Below are 20307 nucleotides of genomic sequence, written 5' to 3'. Positions count from 1 at the left end.
GTTCGAAACATACTTTTAGCATTTTTAATTTTATTTTTAACCGTTTTAAAGTTTATTAATAATATTTTCAGCCCAGTGAAAAAAAAATTCTGGATTCGCCCTTGCCGATGAACCTCTGTTTGCGGCCAAGGTAATGGACAAGAAAGAAGTAGCGAGTCGTAATAAATAATGAAGAGCAAAGACGGAGAGAGAAATACTCGGAATGCTTGAACATTTGTTTCTTCCTACGCTCTACGCCGCATTGGAATCGTCGAAATGGTCGTGTTTATTGACGGAATTATGCCCCGACGGCAATCTCCGTGTTCTTCGGCAGCGTCAGCCTTGTCGTCGGTTTCACGAATTTGCAGTCAGGTGCGAATGTTAACATACCAGCTAAGTTTAGGGTTTGTGTTATGTTTGCGCCAATGATAGAAATACAAGGAGAACTGATCAGCTGAAGAAGATGATTGTAATTCTAGAGAGGAAGTTAGAGGAGTTGGAGAAAATGATTGATGAAAAGAAGAAGGCGAGGATAGAAGAAGACCAGAAGATGAAATGGAAATGAATAAAAGTATGAAAAATGGATAACCCCCAAATGAGAGAGGATTGACCGAATCCTTGAAATAAGGGAATGATTTTACTATTCATTAATTATATATTATTACCAAACATCACATATTGTTCCTTTTCCCATTAGACGCCGTGATGATAAAAAGATGAACACTTATTGTAACTCTCAGAAAAGCCTTCTCTTAGAAATTTCGAGATTTGAGAAATTTCAACATCGGTTTGTGTGTAATAAATATTTTTAAAATAAAACATTATTTTAAAATATTTTAAACAAATCTTGACATATTTGAAATTAATTATAAAAATAATTAATTTGGGTTCAAGTTTAAATAATCTTTAGATTTGTTATAATCAAATTAAAATTTGATTTTTGAAAATCTGTGTTTAAATTAATTTAAAATATTATTTATTTAAAATAGAGTCGTCAATTTATTTTTAAAATCAATAAAAGGTGTACGTGAACAGGCGTATTTTTCACTAGAGATTCGTTTAGTTCGAAGTTTGGTGATACTCGAGAAAGAACTTTTGCGCTTCATCCTCCGTACACGTTTTAAAAACGGTCTCTACTTAACAGAAAAGCAACGCCTGTCCCATATCTAAAAGATAATAATAAAATTAAAACGCAGTTTGAAACTTCTATGCCATTAAAACTACAACTCACCTATTCATTACAATAGCTGAGAAGAATTATTTCAAATTTAACTTTACCAAGCCATTTTATGAAGGAAGAATCAAGTCTCACCTTCATCAACAAAGCATCCGACATTAACATCAGACTTTCAAATACTTAACATAAATATTTAATTTCAATGAACATGATATATATATGCATTTATTGTTACAATATGAAGTCTATCTATCAGCTCCTTCATGTCTCCAACAATGGCTTTTTGAAGCTGTTTTGGCTTCCACCAAATTGAGTACAATATACTCTTGTAGCAATATATAATGACAATAGTAGAAGAGTAGTGATCCGTACTAGAAATAAGAACATCTGCAGGTTTTTCATTTCTGTTTTTTCTTTTTTCTTTTGATATTATTCATTGTGATTCATAATTAGGCTTAATCATTTTGCTATATATAAATGTTATTTTAGAATTCTAAGTTTGAATCCCACTATTATTGTTGTTGTAAGAATCACATAAAATAATCTTTTGAACTTGTCGATGTCATAAAGAAATCCAAATATGATTATACATGTTTAAATAGGCTTGTTAGTTTAAATTAGTATTATTGTTTTCAATAATTAGAGTGTATGATCAATATTGTTCACTTGACGTATTTTCTATTTAATTTGTTTTAGTCAAATAAGTCAAACTGAAAAAATTGTAAGGGCATCCACTACGGAAGAGTTCCTAGATTGTTTTGATAACACAACAGAAGCCTTTAGGGAACACTTGAATCGTGTTGAAAATGAAAGAGAAGAAATTAGTAAAAATGCTACTCTAAAAAAAATATAGAATTACAATTTGGGAGCATTTCACTAAGGAGAGTATTGAAGGGATTCCTAAAGCCAAATGTAATTATTGTGGTAAATATTTGGGTGGTTCTTCGATCAATGGAAGTTCTCATCTATTTAAAGATTATGAAAGATGCAAGAAAGTGCAAAACGTAGATTTGTTGAAGAAAAAACAAGTTGTTGAGGCTGATTCATTTACTGATGAAGAATTTCGAAGACATGTTGCAATGATGATCATTTTCTATGACTATCCACTTTCTATGGTAGAACACATCAAGTTTAGAGATTTACTTGAATATGTTCATCAAAAACCGATGTAATTTCCTTCAAGAAACACCACAAAAAAAGACGTGTTAAAGATATATAAGGCTGAAAAAGTTAGAGTGAAGTTTTTGCTAAAAATAAATGAATCAAGAATAGTTATCACCACTGACATGTGGACTTGCACATACCAACGGAAAGGGTATATGGTTGTGACATCACATTTTATCGACGATAAATGGGTGTTGCAAAGTTTTTTATTGAGATTTATCTACGTACCATGTCCACATAAAAACGAAACTTTGACCAATGTATTAACGAATACATTGTTGGAATGGAATTTAGACTTGAAATTGTCAACCATCACCGTTGACAATTGCTCTACAAATGATGTAATGGTTCAAGATGTGGTGCGTAGGTTGCACAAAAGTAATTTATTATCTAACGGTAAATATGTTCATATGTGTTGTTGTGCATACATTTTGAATTTGATTGTGAAAGATGAGTTATGTGTGATTAAATCGTCAATTAAGAAAGTGCGTGATAGTGTCGTGTATTGGTTAGTTTCGCCTAGAAGAATAGAGGAATTTGAAGATAATGTAAGGACACTTGGAATTCACATGGGTAATAAATTGTCACTTGATTATCCAACTCGATGGAATTCAATTTTTTTATGCTAAGAACTGCTTTACAATATAAGTTTGTTTTTTATCGATGCTCTCTTCGTGATAGACAATACAAAAACAAGTCAAACAATAATGAATGGGATCTTGCCCAAGAAGTATGTGAAAGACTTGAACTATTTTTCAATGCGACTGAGTTGTTTTCTTCAACAAAATATTATACGTCGAATATATGTTTTGCTAAAATATGTGAGATTAAACTGACTTTCGCTACATGGATAGAGTCTCATATTGAAAAGATTCAAGATATGACAATTTCAATAATGTCAAAGTTTGACAAATATTGGTTAGATACACATATCTTACTGACTGTTGCTTGTATTCTGGATCTGATGAGTAAATTGAAGTGCATCAAAAAGTTTATCATTTGTTGAAGAAATACACAAATGATATTTTCAATGCTCCACTGACCACGAGTGACACAAATACTCTTCAGTCAATGAGTACTATCTATCCTGCAGACTTTACTAACTTTTGTGAGAGCGACAAATATATGAGTACACAAATGAAATCTGAGCTAGATATGTATTTGGAGGAAAAATTGTTCCCAACAACCATGAATATTGATATTCTCGCTTATTAGAATGGTAACTTTAAATATCCCACGTTACGAGCAATTGTAAGAGATCTGTTGGCGATTCCAGTGTCAACAGTTGCTTCAGAGTCTGCGTTTAGTACAAGTGGTAGAATTGTTGGTCCTCATCGGAGTAGGCTTAATGTGGAGATGGTGGAGGCTCTTATGTGTGCAAAAAGTTGGTTATCAGGTATTGTTAATAATATTTTGAAAAACAACAAAGTTCTTATTCTCTTTTCTTATTATTATTCAATTTTTTTTATTAATAATGTGTAGGTGAACCTCCAAATGAAACATCGTTCATGGACACAGATATAGATTTGGACCTAGATTGCGATAAAAATTTAGGTATAATTTTATCATTTGCGATCATAATTTGTAAATGTTTTTAGCTAATTATTTTTTAATTTTTACAGATGTAGTTGACGTTGAGGAGAGGATTGTAGAATGAAGATTTCAAGAATTGAATATATTTTTGAGAAAATGTATTTTGAATTTGATATATTTTGGAGATCTATTATTTTGTTTGGGTTAGATCTAGTATTTTGAATTTGATATATTTTGGAGATCTATTATTTTGTTTGAGTTAGATTTAATATATTTTGGGAATATATTCTGTTTGGGTTAATCTAGTACTTTGTTTGCTAAATTTAATTTTTGATCTATTGGTGTGAAAAAGAGGGACTTATATGCTATATTACTATATTAGATAAATATGTAATTTTGTGCTAAAATAGTGGAAATATATATATCTTTTATGTTATTGTTAGATTTTTTTAAAAAAAATTATAAATAAAAAATAGATTCTATAAGTGTTAAGCAACTAGTTTATGTATTATGTATTGAAATTATGAATTCTAGTTGACTAGAACCAATAGATATAGATGTAACATTTATTAGTTTTCTTTAAATTTGTGTATAGGATTGTTTAAAATTAATTTTTGTTTATCTTATTTTAAAATGGGTAAAAATAATACTTTAAAAGGTGAAAATCAATATTAAATTATTAATTAAATAAAAAAAACTAGATAGATTTTAAAAAAAAATTATGAACTTCTAATCTAAAAATTGGGTCCAGGTCGGGTACCCATCGGGTCGGAATCGGTCGAGTTCGGGTTAAACATGAACCCGATTTTTCGAGGCAACTTCAGGTCCGATTCGGTTCAAATCCCCCGAAAACCGAAAATTTTCCATGCCTAATTCTAGGCTTAGGAGAAATGATCATTTCAGCTTTCTAATTAGTCGAAATGGTGAACTATCAGTAAAGTTCCATCTTTATTATTTTTTAAGTAGCATTCACAGAGTTATAACTTTCAATTTTAATTCAACAAGTACCATAATTCATTATTAGTTTTAAAATTTTCAACGTTATTTAATAGTGAAAATAGAATTTGAGATTTTTAATCTATTATTAATCAAAGACCCTTCTTCTTCTTCTCCTTTGAATTACAATAATTCCTACAAAAATGGGGTAGTTATCATAATAACATCATAAAATAAAATAAAATAATGATATTAAAATAATAATATTAATTTATTATGGTAGTTAATCAAGTGGTAAAAATTGTGTCTAAGATGTATACTAAATTCTCGTTCAAACAATTTAAGCTAAATAATATCATGCTAGTTTATTAAATTTAAAAGTAAATAAAAAATAAATTAAACTATAATAATATTAATGTATCCAATATGCTTGAAGGGAGTAAAGATATGCTTTTAAAAAATAAGAATAAAACCTTTTTTCAGTTGGACTAAAAATAAAATATTAAAGGAACATGAAATCCAATTATTCGGCAAGAATCATATCCATGACCCTTCTTTCTAATTCACAAATTGATAAACGAATATTATTTACTTTTTTCATTCTAAAACTTGTATGTATGCTTATATATTATTTTGGTATATGCTCGATTTAATTTGAGATATATAAAAACTTTTAATTCATACAATTTTTATGATTTATAGAAAGTAGTTAGATTTTGAGCCTCGATCACAATTTAATGTTTTTATTTGGCAAGACTTGATTATGGACTATATCAAGTATTTAGTTTGGGTAATAAAGGAAATTTAATGATAACTTACAATTGCATACTAGATGATAAGAAAGAAAGGATATCATTTTTTCTAAATGAAAAGAATGAATTGAGAGTTTGTTATCTTTGCTTAGCTTTTAGTGTACTATTAGTGAAATAAAGTATTATAGTACACAACTCAACACATTGTTGTTGGTTTAAAATTCGGTATTGTTTTGATCTATTTTAAAACTTGTTTTTTCACACAAGGTGGTTTAAACGGTTTGATCAGTTTCAGATGAATTGACCGACCGAATGGATGAGGTCGGTTCGAAAGCAAAAAAAAAAAAAAAACTATTGAATTCGATTTGAGCGATTTTAGTATAATTGAACGATTTGATTGATTTATTTACCTTTTAAACTTAAGCTTAGAATTTCTACTCATTTGAATTCTTTGTATATAATTAATTTGAGCAACTTAATTTGAGCAACTTCAATTTGTTAGCCTAGTTCTCGACTAGATATTTGATGTTACTATTTTATTAACCTTATATAAGTAATTCATTTACTTTTGATAAACTCAAGTCAATACTAATTCCATGTTCTTTTTTACCCCCATAAATTTGGAACGGTTATTTGTCAAAATGTTAATAATATCATTTGATTACCCTAGCCATTTAAGTTGTATTGTCTTTGTAAAATTCAATGTTCTAGACAATATAAAAATATCCTCTTTTTGTCTCATATTTCCTTTCAAAACTATAGAAATAGTTATTATTGAATTAATTTTCTCTGTTTTTAGACGAGTTTGTAAGACTTTACACATTCACATGTTTTTTTTAATAGTTGCCATTTCTATTAGGATCATTTGAAAATGATCTTGATCAAAATTCATTCTTCTTATAATATTCATTTTACGTGAATTGATTAATAAGAACTGATTACATCGTGTATATATATATATATAAGTATTATTTTTTTTTAATTAATCAGAACTAGTGTAACACCTCACAACCATGTTCCCACTTTCATTTAAAACGTTTTCAAATGAAATCGTGACCTTACGACCTTTTAAGCCGACTCTTTTCACGAAACTACTTTCATGGATATTTACATCGTATACTTATTTTTGCATCAATAGAAAACTCTATGTTGTTTGCATCCTCATCCACTTTTGTTTGATATCTTTTGTATTAATAATGGTAAGATAATTTGTATGGTCATCCAACATTTTACATTTTAGGAATTGAACTAATATATACTTAAGTCACCAACCAAATATGGATTTTTGTACGATCACATGTATTTTGGCCCACTTTTCAATCATGGCCAAAAATGCAAACCCTAACACACATCTCCTAATTTTAAAAGCAGACTTACCTTTCTAAGACCTTGTTCTCCTTGGGTTTTTTAAAAAACCCATCCCAAATTAATTTTCTAATCAATCAATTCTCAACAATCACATCACTCATTTCATTAACCAAAATACTAAAATACCTTCTATTTTAAATTATTATTTTTTATTTTATTCATATATATCAATACCATTTAAGTCTTTTTATCAAAAATAATCAGCACCTCCTCAAAATCATCACCAATCATTACATTTTTCCCTCTATAGGTTTTTTCAAAAACCCCAATACGAACAAGGCCTAAGTTGTAATATCAATGGTGATTATAAAGTTCTAACAAAATTAAATAACACTTGTGTAAATAAAGTGGGAAAATTTAGAGGAAAATATTTATCTTATTCTTTCAATCTCTAATTAAATCGATTTTTTTTATATTTCGATCTATCCTTCCAAACCGTCTAAAATTTTAATTAGTAATGTTTTTTATTTCAAGAATATCTTAATTTTTATAATTTCAATAAATTTGTTAGTACCAACAATTCTCATTATTATAACTTAAGTTACAATAATCTTAATTAAGAAAGTGTGATAAAATGAAAAGTTTATATGTGATTATTCGGTTTTAAACATTCAATTACTTAAACTAAAATACTACAAACAAAAAAAATTGAATTAATTAAACTATTTTCTTTTTGTAACTTAATATCTAATTTGATATAATAATAGTGGAGATGACATAATTACATATTTGAGTTACCATTCAATTTTTTTTAACCATCAGATTATAGAGAAATTGTCAAACTTTTTAATAATCGTAGTCGTTCAATACGTATCATTTATAACCGTTGGTTCAGGTTTTCATCCCTCCTGGGCTGCCATAACAGTATACAAGATTGAATCTGCTATTATAACGATTTTTGAGATTCATTCAGTAAAACCAATATAGTAAGTTAGGAGAATTAATCATTTTTCTTAATAATTTACAAACTCAATAACTTATTAAGTACCGTTTTTAATTTTTTTTTAGTTATTTATAAAATTTTTACAAATAAATAAAAGAAATATGAGTTTAAGTATGTGTGACAAGTGGACTTAAAACCTAAACAGAGGAAAAAAAAAATGAATGTCAATAATAAATTAAGAAGAAAAAGCATAAAATTAGGTTTCCTTTTTGTTGTGTTGGCGGTCGTCGTCATTGACAGGCAGCCGCAGAAGTAGAGTAGTAGCAGGGAAGGGCAAGTGAAATCTGTGGAAGGAATCAGAAAAAAGAAGGAATTTTTCTTTGTGCTTTGTCCAATTGGATTGGGGGGACGAAGAGGGCAGAATCGCGTTTGATAGATCGTGCGTCTGCTTCGCCGAATCTTTGTTGATTCATCAGCATTTTGCGAGCTTTGTACGGTCTATCCCTCGCTAATCTGCAAACTCCATCCCCCTCTTCTTTTTCATCCTTACCGCGGCTTGTAATCTTCCTTTTTTTAGTTTATATTCCTCCTTTACCTGTTCTTCGTTCCCACCTGTCTTTTGACCTCAACTACAGCCGCTGTCTTTTCGCTTCAGTTCATCTGCTCTGTTGTATTTCACTCTCAGCCCTGCTGCTTTTATTTTTATTGATTATATTGAATAAGAGCTTATCTTGACGTCTCTACTTCATCCGCGTTTTCCATCTTAACTCTTGTGTACTCATTTTTGTTCTCGATTACAGTCAAGCAATGGGTGATGATGATGATGATGTAACTAGGGTTTCAGGAGGAATTGTTAATCCCCTTCCGGTGGAGGAAGTAGCTGGTGATACATCCTACTGGCTTGATGCCTGCGAGGATATTTCATGTAATTTTATGGATGATTTCGTCACTTTTGATGCAACTGTAGTTCCAGATCCAAACGAGCTCGGTCTTGGTGCTCCTGATCCTTGTTTCTTCAAAGGGATTGATCGGTTCCTGGACAGTTTGAAAGGTGGCGGTGTTTTGCCTCTAGCCTCCCATGATAGTTTGCCACAGAACGAGGACATGGAGATTGTGGGAGAGGATATGCTATTGCTTCAGTGCCCAGTTCCTGCCTTTCAACATGCCGAGGGGTTGAATGATTGCCTATCAGTGAGAATGGACACTAAGAATGGTAAAGATAATAATCTGAACAATGGTGTAGATGGAATTGAGAGGCATATTGGGAAAGATAATACAACTGGAAATGGAAACAAATTGTTGGAGCACACTCCTGAACGAATCATCAAGGAAGAGACACACGACAAAAGACACCGGTCTAATGATCACAAGAATGGTAGGCATGCCATGAACAGAGGAGGTGATTACAGTGCCAGAGATAGGGATTCTGCAAGTCAGAAGAGGTATCGTGATTGGGAAGATAATGATGGGTGTAGGAATCAAGTTAGGAGAAGGGAACGTTTCAACAGAGGCAGACGAGATTCTCGGGATAGGGGATGGAGGGATGCTAGAGGTTATTGGGAGAGAGAACGGCCTGGAGTTGATGAGATGGTCTATCGAGAGGGTAATTGGGTAGCTGACCGGAATAGAGAGGGTAAGGCATTATTTGAAAAGAACCAGGATTGCAATGTGAAGGAGGAGAAAAAGCCACAGGAACATAAGGAAAAGGTTCCCAAGGAAGAAGCTCGCCAGTATCAATTGGATGTTCTCGAACAGGCTAAGAATCAAAATACAATAGCTTTTCTTGAAACGGGTGCTGGGAAGACGCTGATAGCTGTGCTTCTCATTAAAAGTATTAATACTGAGTTGCAAAGGAAAAACAAGAAAATGCTTGCTGTATTTTTGGTTCCCAAAGTTCCCTTAGTCTATCAGGTACAATAGTTCTTGTAGATCTCTTTTTGCTTGCTGATGTAGCATCTTTTTACTGAGAAGGTACTACCTCTATTTTTTCAAATATATTCAGCAAGCAGAAGTTATACGTGAACAAACTGGCTACCTAGTCGGTCATTACTGTGGAGAAATGGGTCAAGACTTCTGGGATTCACGAAAATGGCTCCGTGAGTTTGAGACAAAACAGGTATATGCTTCTCCTTAAATGTCATTCTTCTTTGATTAGCTTGTTGAAGGGTTATTTGGATTAATAACACTTTCAACAATCAAATCATAAACTAAAATACCCTTATTTAAAAAAAATATAGTTTCAATATTAAATACAAAGGATATTTTATTTATTTAATCCAATTAAACCCCGAAAATCCACTTTTTCTTCAAACGAGATAATTTCCCCAAGAAAACAGCTTATTTTCTGAAAATCCTACATCAAACAAACTCTTAGCTCTTAATACTATGCTTAAGGTAATGCTGACATTTGCTGCAGGTTTTGGTGATGACTGCTCAAATTCTTTTAAACATCCTAAGACACAGCATTATAAAGATGGAATCTATAAATTTACTCATTTTGGACGAATGTCATCATGCTGTGAAGAAACATCCTTATTCTCTTGTTATGTCTGAGTTCTATCACACCACCCCAAGAGAGAAGAGACCATCTGTCTTTGGAATGACTGCTTCCCCAGTTAATTTAAAGGGTATGATTGATTCTCTTATCTGTAATGTTGGCTATGATTGGAATCTAACTTATATCAAGAAAAAGGGAATTTGCACAGGATGGGATTACTTTGGCTCGATCGGAATCTAACTTTCATAAATATTGTATCTTGTCTTTCCTTTTGGTCATTTTTGTAAAATGAATGAACCTCACTTTCATAAATGTTTTTAATACAAAGTTGACTCTTTAACAAGAAAAAGTAAATTGCCAATATGCTATATGATGCCATTTTTTTTAACTTAATTTGGAGTCACCATGTATGATGCAGGTGTTTCAAGTCAGGTTGACTGTGCAATAAAGATTCGTAATCTTGAGAGTAAACTGGACTCTGTTGTCTGTACAATAAAAGACCGTAAAGAGCTGGAGAAACATGTCCCAATGCCTGCAGAGGTGGTTGTAGAGTATGATAAAGCTGCTAGTTTATGGTCTCTCCACGAACAAATAAAACAAATGGAACTGGCTGTTGAGGAAGCTGCTCAGTCGAGTTCCAGAAAAAGTAAGTGGCAATTCATGGGAGCAAGAGATGCGGGGGCAAAAGAAGAATTGCGTCAAGTATATGGTGTTTCAGAAAGAACTGAAAGTGATGGTGCTGCAAACCTTATTCAGAAGTTGAGAGCTGTAAACTATGCCCTTGGTGAACTAGGCCAATGGTGTGCATATAAGGTTCTTGTCTTGATTGTATAATGCAGTTTCTTTTTGTATCAAGTAAATTTAAAATTGGTTCAGCATTGACTTTTCCATTGATCTACTTCATTTGTAGGTTGCTCTATCCTTTTTAACAGCTTTGCAAAATGATGAGAGAGCAAGTTACCAAGTTGATGTCAAATTCCAAGAATCTTACTTGGAAAAGGTTGTCAATCTTTTACAATGTCAGTTAACAGAGGGAGCTGTTTCCAAGAGCAATTCTGCTGCTGAGGACACTGTTTCCCAAGACTTGAGCACTATTGATGAAATGGAGGAAGGCGAGCTTCCCGACAGTCATGGTAGGTACTTCTGTCCAAGTTTTAGTGCGAGGAATTATAAAAAAATCTTAATAGGTATATTAATTAACACGGGTCAAATCAAGTTCTTTGAGAAATTATCTCAGCTCAAAGTTTTCTCAACATATAGTTTTTTCTTATTATGCTACCAATTCAATGTGTCCTGACTGGTGAGTTTAATGAGCAACGTTTAAAAGTCCTCTTTGCGGAACTTTGTTAAGACAAACTTTAACATTTCAAAATAAAAAAAAAATAATTTTTTTATTGTGCTGTTGGGTTATCTTAGGAATACTTATTTTACGATTTGGGCAATTAAAAAGCAAGAATATAAATGGAAACATTTCTGTTGACTGCTATTTCTCTCTATGCAAGAATATGCTTGGGGATAGGTAATTCTGTAGTCTAAGCTTTTTGTTATGTTTCTTTGGTGCCCTGGAAAAATATTTTGGACTAAAAACTGCATCAGCATGAGCAACCCCAAGAGTGGTTAGCCACTTGCAGAGTCATGGCTTTCTTACAACAAACTGGAATTACGAGAATAAGCTCAATCATCTGAAAGTCGACTATTTGCCAGAGATGGGGTTAACATTGAAAGAAAATGCTTTGGTTACGACTACCAAGCATCATTTATATTCTTTTGTTTCATAGAGGAAGTGATATAATGGTTATTTACTTGATTACACCTTCACACATGAAAGAGAAGATGTGGAAATGTTTTCATTCTGTAATTTCTGGTGCCCGAGTTTAAAATCTATGCTTGAAAACTAAGAGAGTGTTTGGTAACACAAATTTTAACTTAATTTAAATGATTAAGTGCATATTTGAATTAAGTTCATTTGATAACCATCACTTAAAATTACTTAATTATTTAGGTTCAGCTCATTAAGCTTGGCTTAATCGGTTAGCTATGAATGATTTAACTTGATAATCTAATAAGATCATCAAAGGATAACTTTAACTATGAAAAAGAATCAACTTACATCATTATAATGGTAAAATGTTCTTTAAGTACTTTCTTGATATTAGTTTCAAATCTTATAAAAACAACTTACATACTAGGTTTATTCAATATTTATTCTAAAGTGTAACTCAAAGCTTAACTTATATACAACATTTAAAATTTAGTATTCAACATTCAACATTCAAACACTTCATTTTCAGTTATATCAATCTCAACATAAGAGAATCACTTCAGATATTTCCTTTTCCTCAATCTTATGCTTGGGCTTTTCCTGTGAAAGTTGTCTCTGGTGGAGAGCATGTGGATGAAATTATAGGAGCCGCTGTAGCTGATGGAAAAGTAACTCCAAGGGTCCAGTCCTTGATTAAGATACTACTCAAGTACCAGTATACAGATGATTTTCGTGCAATCATCTTCGTTGAGAGAGTTGTATCTGCTTTAGTTCTCCCAAAGGTTGATTGTGTGATTCTCAGCTGTTTTCCACCTAATAATTTATCTTAGGCTACTCCAGAGCTCCTTATTGTAGGTTATTTCTTTCAAGTATACAGGTGTTTGCAGAGCTTCCATCTTTAAGCTTTGTCAGGTCGGCAAGTTTGATTGGTCACAACAATAGTCAAGAAATGAGAGCTTGCCAAATGCAGGACACAATTTCCAAGTTCCGAGACGGCCGTGTATGTTGAAATATAAGATGTTGAGCCATCATGAGTGTCGCAACAATTTTTGTACTCAACTAATCATTTTTGTGTAGGTAACACTGTTAGTTGCAACAAGTGTGGCCGAGGAAGGTCTTGATATACGTCAGTGCAATGTTGTCATTCGTTTTGATCTTGCAAAAACAGTTCTGGCATACATTCAATCTAGGGGCCGTGCTAGAAAACCTGGATCTGATTACATCTTGATGGTTGAAAGGTAATCTTTTTGTGTTTTATCTTTCTTTCAGTTTGTATGTCTGATTTGCTTTCCTTTGACATGTTTTTTTCTTTTACTAGAGGAAATTTATCCCATGAAGCGTTCTTAAGGAATGCAAGGAATAGTGAAGAGACTCTGAGGAAGGAGGCAATAGAGAGAACTGACATTAGTCACCTTAAAGGCTCTTCTAGATTGATGTCAGTGGACACAACACCTGGTACAATCTATCAGGTGGAGTCAACTGGTGCTGTTGTGAGCTTAAATTCTGCAGTCGGGCTCGTCCATTTCTACTGCTCTCAGTTACCAAGTGACAAGTAATAATTAGTGCTGGATGATCTTTCTTTTTTGTTTGTTGCTGAATTATGTTGTGGTTGGACATGAATTGGGATGCTGTTTATTAATTTTTCTTTTTGAAAAAAACAATAATTATCATTACCACCAACAATAATTATGAATTGGGAGTATAACTATTTAAACAGTTATGGCAATGTTTGCTAAATTTTTTTGGTCTCATTTGTTGTAGGTATTCTATACTTCGTCCCGAGTTTATTATGCAACGTCATGAGAAATCAGGAGGACCCACTGAATACTCATGCAGGCTTCAACTTCCTTGTAATGCACCATTCGAAATAATTGAGGGTCCTGTTTGCAGTTCAATGCGTCTTGCACAGCAGGCAAGCAATATATATGCATATAAATATATATTTTTTGTTTTGAAATATTGTGGCATCAAATTGCAAATGACTAGGGTTACACAGTGTAGGCTGTTTGTTTGGCGGCCTGTAAGAAACTCCATGAGATGGGGGCATTCACTGACATGCTTTTGCCAGACAAGGGAAGTGGGGAAGGGGAGAAAGTTGACCAAAATGAGGAAGGAGACCCACTTCCTGGAACTTCCAGGCACCGAGAATTCTATCCAGAAGGTGTAGCCAATGTTCTTCAGGTAGTCAACTTAACATTCCTAAGATTTGAAGAGAATGATTATGCTATCTCTTCTTACTTTAATTCCTGATCTTTTTCTCCTTTAAACTTTCTAAGAGTGGGGAAATGTAATAGTAATATCAGGCAAGCATGGCCAATAATATGGAAAAAAAACATTACATTTTTTTGAGAAGCTGTTTGAGGTACTAGAAATATTTGTTGCGGCCCTAGCATTGATGCCTAGAAATTATAAAGAAAGTCAACAAAAGGATAGTCATATGTTAGCTAATCAAGTGGAATATGCGTGCGTGACATGGAGCTCACAATGATTTATAAAATTATCTGGATAATAATGTAAAAAGTAAAAACTAATCTTTATACCAAATGAAAGAAAAAATCCGATTTCCTCTATAGGGAAGAAAGAAAATGAAAGAACCTCCAAATATTGGCAAAACTACTATTATTGTTAACCAAGGAAAAAATTCCCTTTCAGTTTTAACTTTGGTAATTTTTCAATCATACTAACAAAATATCAGTTTCCAAATAAGCTTGTTGACTAATTTGGAAACACCATTTCTGTCAGATTTCTCATTCGGATCTGGATCTAGTATGGGATTAATAACTAAACTTAGTATGACATGTTGAAAAATTTATCAGTAGTTTATCTACCGTGATCCAAAAACATAAACATGAGAGTTTCCAAATAGGGAAATTAGTATCAATATAATTCATAGGATTTTTAGTTTGTTTTAAGTTAAATACGCAGGAGACAACACTTATGTGTTATAAGTATCTTTTATCTCTTCATTTTTCTTGCAGTCAGTGGGTTATGAAATTCATTCGTTTTTTTCCTAATCTTTCAGGGAGAGTGGATTTTGAATGGGAGGGAAGGCTGCGACAATTCCAAATTATTTAATTTATTCATTTATGACCTTGCATATGTAAATGTTGGCTTCTCAAAAGATCCGTTTTTAGATAAAGTTTCAGAATTTGCGGTTGTCTTTGGCAGTGAACTGGATGCAGAGGTACACTCTTCTACACATGAAGTTGACAATGTTGTTTTATGAACAATTGTTTGTTTTGATTATAGAACGATTATCCTGCCTTACATATAATTTTCTTATCGCTCATAGGTGTTATCGATGACGATGGATCTCTTTCTCTCGCGATCCATGATAGCTAAGGCATCTCTTGCCTTCAAAGGGTCGATCAAAATAACAGAAGCTCAGGTTGTTGAATATTTTCCTTTAACCCTCAAGCTGTAAAAGTCTTATTAGCTTTAGTTTTTTTTATTACACAACCTATCACTTAATCTAAATAAAGTTCTTATTTAAATTAATTTCATCTGATAACTGTTATTTAAAACCACTTAATTATTTAGATTCAACTCAAATTAAGCTAAAAATCTTGTTTAATTTTGTAAGTTATGGATGACTTAACTTGATAAAATAGTAAGAGAGTACAAAAGACAACTTCAACTCCTAAAAAATGATGTACTTTACCCAACATTAGTTGCACATTTGATCAAATTCAAATATTTTGATTTGGTTTATTCTACATTTATTTGAACAAGTCACTTGACTAATTCGTTACTTAAAATTCAGCATCCAACACCTAAATTTCAGTTTTATGAAACAAATCCTTAATATAACAATTGATGTTTGCTCAATGCAGTTGGAATCCATAAAGAGCTTCCACGTTAGACTCATGAGTATTGTGTTAGATGTGGATGTTGAACCTTCCACAACTCCTTGGGATTCTTTGAAGGCATATTTATTTGTACCCGTGGTTGGCGATAAGAATTTAGTAGATCCTGTACAAGAAATTGACTGGGATTTGATTGAAAAGGTAACCAAGACAGATGCATGGAACAATCCCCTTCAGAGAGCACGACCGGATGTTTATCTCGGCACCAATGAGCGAACTCTTGGCGGAGACCGAAGAGAATACGGTTTCGGTAGATTGCGTCATTGCATGTCTTTTCAGCAGAAATCCCATCCAACTTATGGAATTAGAGGTGCTGTTGCACAGTTTGATGTTGTGAAAGCATCAGGATTGGTTTCTAACTGGAATGCTGCTCCTACACATGATCTGGATTCGTCTAAAGGAAAGCTTGTTGTGGCGGATTCTTACATTAGTGCAGAAGACTTAGTTGGGAAGATCGTAACAGCTGCTCATTCTGGAAAGAGATTTTATGTGGATTCTGTACGTTTTGATATGACTGCTGAAAACTCGTTTCCTAGGAAAGAAGGCTATCTTGGTCCTTTGGAGTATAGCTCCTATGCTCATTACTATAAGCAAAAGTGAGTCTCTCAATATATTCTTATACCGATCGAATCCATAATCCCATTTTAAAGTATTCTGTTTAATTTATGATCAGGTATGGAGTGGAATTAATTTATAAACAGCAACCACTTATCAGAGGACGAGGTGTCTCCTATTGCAAGAATCTTCTCTCCCCCCGTTTTGAGCATTCAGAGGGTACGACCCGTTTGTGTATTTACTATTAAGTTTCTCTAGATGCTTTTGGGCTTGTTTGATGTGGTTTAATCCAAAGAAACCACAATCCCATCATCTATTAACTATTCATTGAAATCAACTATTTTTTTTAAAGTAAGATCAAACAAGATATTTTACTCATAATCCAGTTTTTTTCAAAAAAGCCCAAAATCAAACAAGCTGTTTGTATAGTAGCTTACTGGAAGAGTTCCATTTCATTAGGTCATGAGGGAGATCCAGAAGAGTCACTTGATAAAACATATTATGTTTTCCTTCCACCCGAGCTATGTTTGATGCATCCACTACCCGGACCACTTGTTCGAGGTGCCCAGAGATTGCCATCAATAATGAGACGAGTGGAAAGCATGCTGCTTGCAATCCAGTTGAAGGAAATAATTGGCTACCCTGTGCCTGCTTCAATGGTATACTGATTTCTTTTTAATTATTTTTAGATGAGTGAGTTCTTGAATGTGTTTTCTTTATAATTTTACAGATTCTGGAAGCCTTGACTGCAGCTTCGTGCCAAGAAACATTTTGTTATGAAAGAGCAGAGCTGCTTGGGGATGCTTACTTGAAATGGGTTGTAAGTCGATTTCTTTTCCTTAAATATCCCCAGAAACACGAAGGTCAGCTCACTCGCCTTAGACAACAAATGGTTAGCAACATGGTCTTGTATCAATTTGCTCTAGAAAAGGGACTTCAATCATATATCCAAGCAGATCGATTTGCACCATCTAGGTGGGCTGCCCCGGGAGTGCTGCCAGTTTTTGACGAGGACACGAAGGACTCAGAAATGCCATTTTTCGATAATATTGAACTGTTGGCGAGTTCATGCAAGGAAAATGACAAACATTATGAGAATGAAGAACATGAAGAGGGTGAGCTTGAGAGTGATTCAAGTTCTTATAGAGTTCTTTCTAGCAAGACATTAGCAGATGTAGTAGAAGCTTTGATTGGTGTGTATTATGTTCATGGTGGGAGGAACGCTTCCAACCATCTAATGAAATGGATTGGAATTGAGGTAGATTTTGATCTTAAAGAGATGGATTCCACAACTAGACCTATAAAAATCCCTGAAAATATCCTTAAGAGCATCAATTTTACTTCTTTAGAGGGTACTTTGAACGTAGTGTTTAAAGACAAAAGCTTGTTGATAGAAGCTATTACCCATGCCTCTCGGCCGACTCCTGGAGTATCTTGTTATCAGCGTTTGGAATTTGTGGGAGATGCTGTTTTGGATCATCTAATCACGAGGCATTTGTTCTTCACATACACCGACTTACCCCCGGGTCGCTTGACTGACTTGCGAGCAGCTGCGGTTAATAATGAGAACTTTGCTCGCGTGGCTGTGAAACATAAGCTCCACTTGCACCTTCGACATGGATCAAGTGCCCTTGAAAAACAGGTTATCTAATCCACTACTCCTTATTTTACCTTATGGAGGTTATATATTATTTGAAAGGTTAAAGTTTGTATTAACATACTTAATAAGGCTTGACAATATCAATCCACTCCATGAGACTCAATCCAAACAGGTGGAATATTTCCCAGGTTTGATCAGGGATAGGGTGGGGATTGTATTTACATGCCCTGTCCTGCAACTGACCCAAACACAAAAGAATAAAACAAATATCATTTTAACTCATATTTTTCATTTCCACAAATATGTATATTAATATTTTATATATTAGTATAAGATATTTTAGGGAAGCACAATAAATATTTAATTTATTAGACTGTTAGTGTATAAATTATTTACTTACAATTGTTTTTATTATAGGTAAAAATAATATTTGTAACGTCTAGAATATAAACATTTTTTACGGGGAATACCAGATAGTAACAAGGATGTAGGAAGAAGAAAATCTCCGAAGTAATACGAGATGAGGATGATAAGTCATAAAACCACTCCCCACCCTTTGTCATCCCTACTAATAAATGCAAATAATGTCAATTCAAAAGTCTTGAAGTCTCATTGGTTGGGTGAAATCTCATATTAAATTCTCAATGGAAACACCTCAATTCAAGTAAGGCGGTGGTATTTGAAATGTTAACACAATGCCCATATAAAGTCTTGAACACGTAACATGAAGTTATTCTATATGCATTTTCATACTTATTATAATCTTCTGTGGGTATTTGATATGCAAGAATTTATATCTCAATGAATTCACATTTCCTCGAAAGATTGATCAGAAATTGTTGTTTGATTGTTTGTTTATTTTATCATCTTCAGATTCGGGATTTCGTTAGAGAAGCCCAGGATGAATTATCGAAACCAGGCTTCAACTCCTTCGGCTTGGGGGATTGCAAAGCTCCAAAAGTTCTTGGCGACATCTTCGAATCCATTGCCGGTGCTATTTTCCTTGATGGTGGATGCGATACCTCTCGTGTTTGGAAGGTAGTTAACGAATCTAGACACATTTTCATTGTTAAAACTTTTTTTGTGATCCCAACTTAAAATCAGACGGTTTGTTGTACCTTTTTTTTATGGTTTGTTGTACCTTTTTTTTATAGTTTGAAGAGTACTCATTTCTTTTGTATTCCAGGCTTTCCAACCGTTACTAGATCCAATGGTCACTCCCGAAACCCTTCCCATGCATCCAGTACGAGAGCTACAAGAACGTTGCCAAAGACAGGCTGAAGGCCTCGAGTATAAAGCCAATCGTAATGGAAGCATCGCAACAGTTGAAGTTTTTATCGACGGTGTCCAAGTTGGGATCGCTCAGAATCCTCAAAAGAAAATGGCGCAAAAATTAGCTGCCAGAAATGCCCTCGTCGCTTTAAGAGAGAAGGAAGCTGCCATAGAAGAGGAGAAAAACAAGAAAAACGAGGACGAAAATTCGAACAGAAATGGGGTTTGCCAAACGTTTACGAGACAGACTTTGAACGATATCTGTTTGCGTAGAAATTGGCCAATGCCTCTGTATAGATGTGTAAACGAAGGTGGTCCGGCTCATGCTAAAAGGTTCACTTTTGCAGTTAGGGTCAATACAACTGATAAAGGATGGACTGATGAATGTATTGGCGAGGCTATGCCAAGTGTAAAGAAAGCAAAGGATTCTTCGGCGGTTCTTCTTTTGGAACTTCTAAATAAATGGTATGCTTGAATTGAGTCAAATTTAATCGAAATATTTATATTGTTTTTGTGTCTTTAATATGTATGTTAATCTAAACCTGGAAACTCTTAGAATGGTTGCTTTGAAACTCGGTTGTGATTAATATTTACTCATTTCGAGAAACTATTTTCATTTGAAACCAGGCTGTCACATTTTGAAAGTTGTTTTCATTTGAGAAATTTATTAATAGTTTCTAGTTCAGATTTGATACAGATGCAAAAATAACTGTCTTCATTTGAAACATTTTGTCTTTCACAATTAGAAAGTCAATTGTTTATCTGGTTTCAGATTAAAAAATATTAGTGTTCCAAACAGGCTCTTTGGATTGGGTTAAAACATATGGATTGAATTGATGAGTTCAATAATTTGGATTGAAAATAAAATTATGTGTATAAGTCAATGGAATATGACATGACATCAAGTTATCCATGAAACTTCAACTTCTATCCATTTTAACATCAATATTTTATTCAAAATAT

The 20307-nt window shown here is 33.3% G+C and overlaps 1 protein-coding gene across 1 annotated transcript; it reads left to right on the top strand.

The window, feature by feature from the left end:
• Positions 1-8078: 8078 nt before the first annotated feature.
• Positions 8079-19970, top strand: LOC124919478 (endoribonuclease Dicer homolog 1). The gene is made up of 19 exons (XM_047459723.1): positions 8079-9703; positions 9795-9908; positions 10209-10419; positions 10708-11102; positions 11200-11422; positions 12661-12833; positions 12929-13051; positions 13129-13289; positions 13370-13603; positions 13813-13963; positions 14053-14232; positions 15074-15235; positions 15344-15439; positions 15885-16513; positions 16591-16691; positions 16932-17131; positions 17203-18114; positions 18946-19110; positions 19259-19970. The coding sequence occupies exons 1-19, from the start codon at positions 8600-8602 to the stop codon at positions 19817-19819; spliced, it is 5895 nt and encodes a 1964-aa protein (XP_047315679.1). The 5' UTR covers positions 8079-8599; the 3' UTR covers positions 19820-19970.
• Positions 19971-20307: the final 337 nt, after the last annotated feature.

The sequence above is a fragment of the Impatiens glandulifera genome, chromosome 1 (assembly GCF_907164915.1).
Source record: "Impatiens glandulifera chromosome 1, dImpGla2.1, whole genome shotgun sequence".
NCBI classification, from domain to species: Eukaryota; Viridiplantae; Streptophyta; class Magnoliopsida; order Ericales; family Balsaminaceae; genus Impatiens; species Impatiens glandulifera.
Note: the sequence above shows the minus strand (reverse complement) of the source record. Positions and strands in the feature narration are given on the sequence as shown.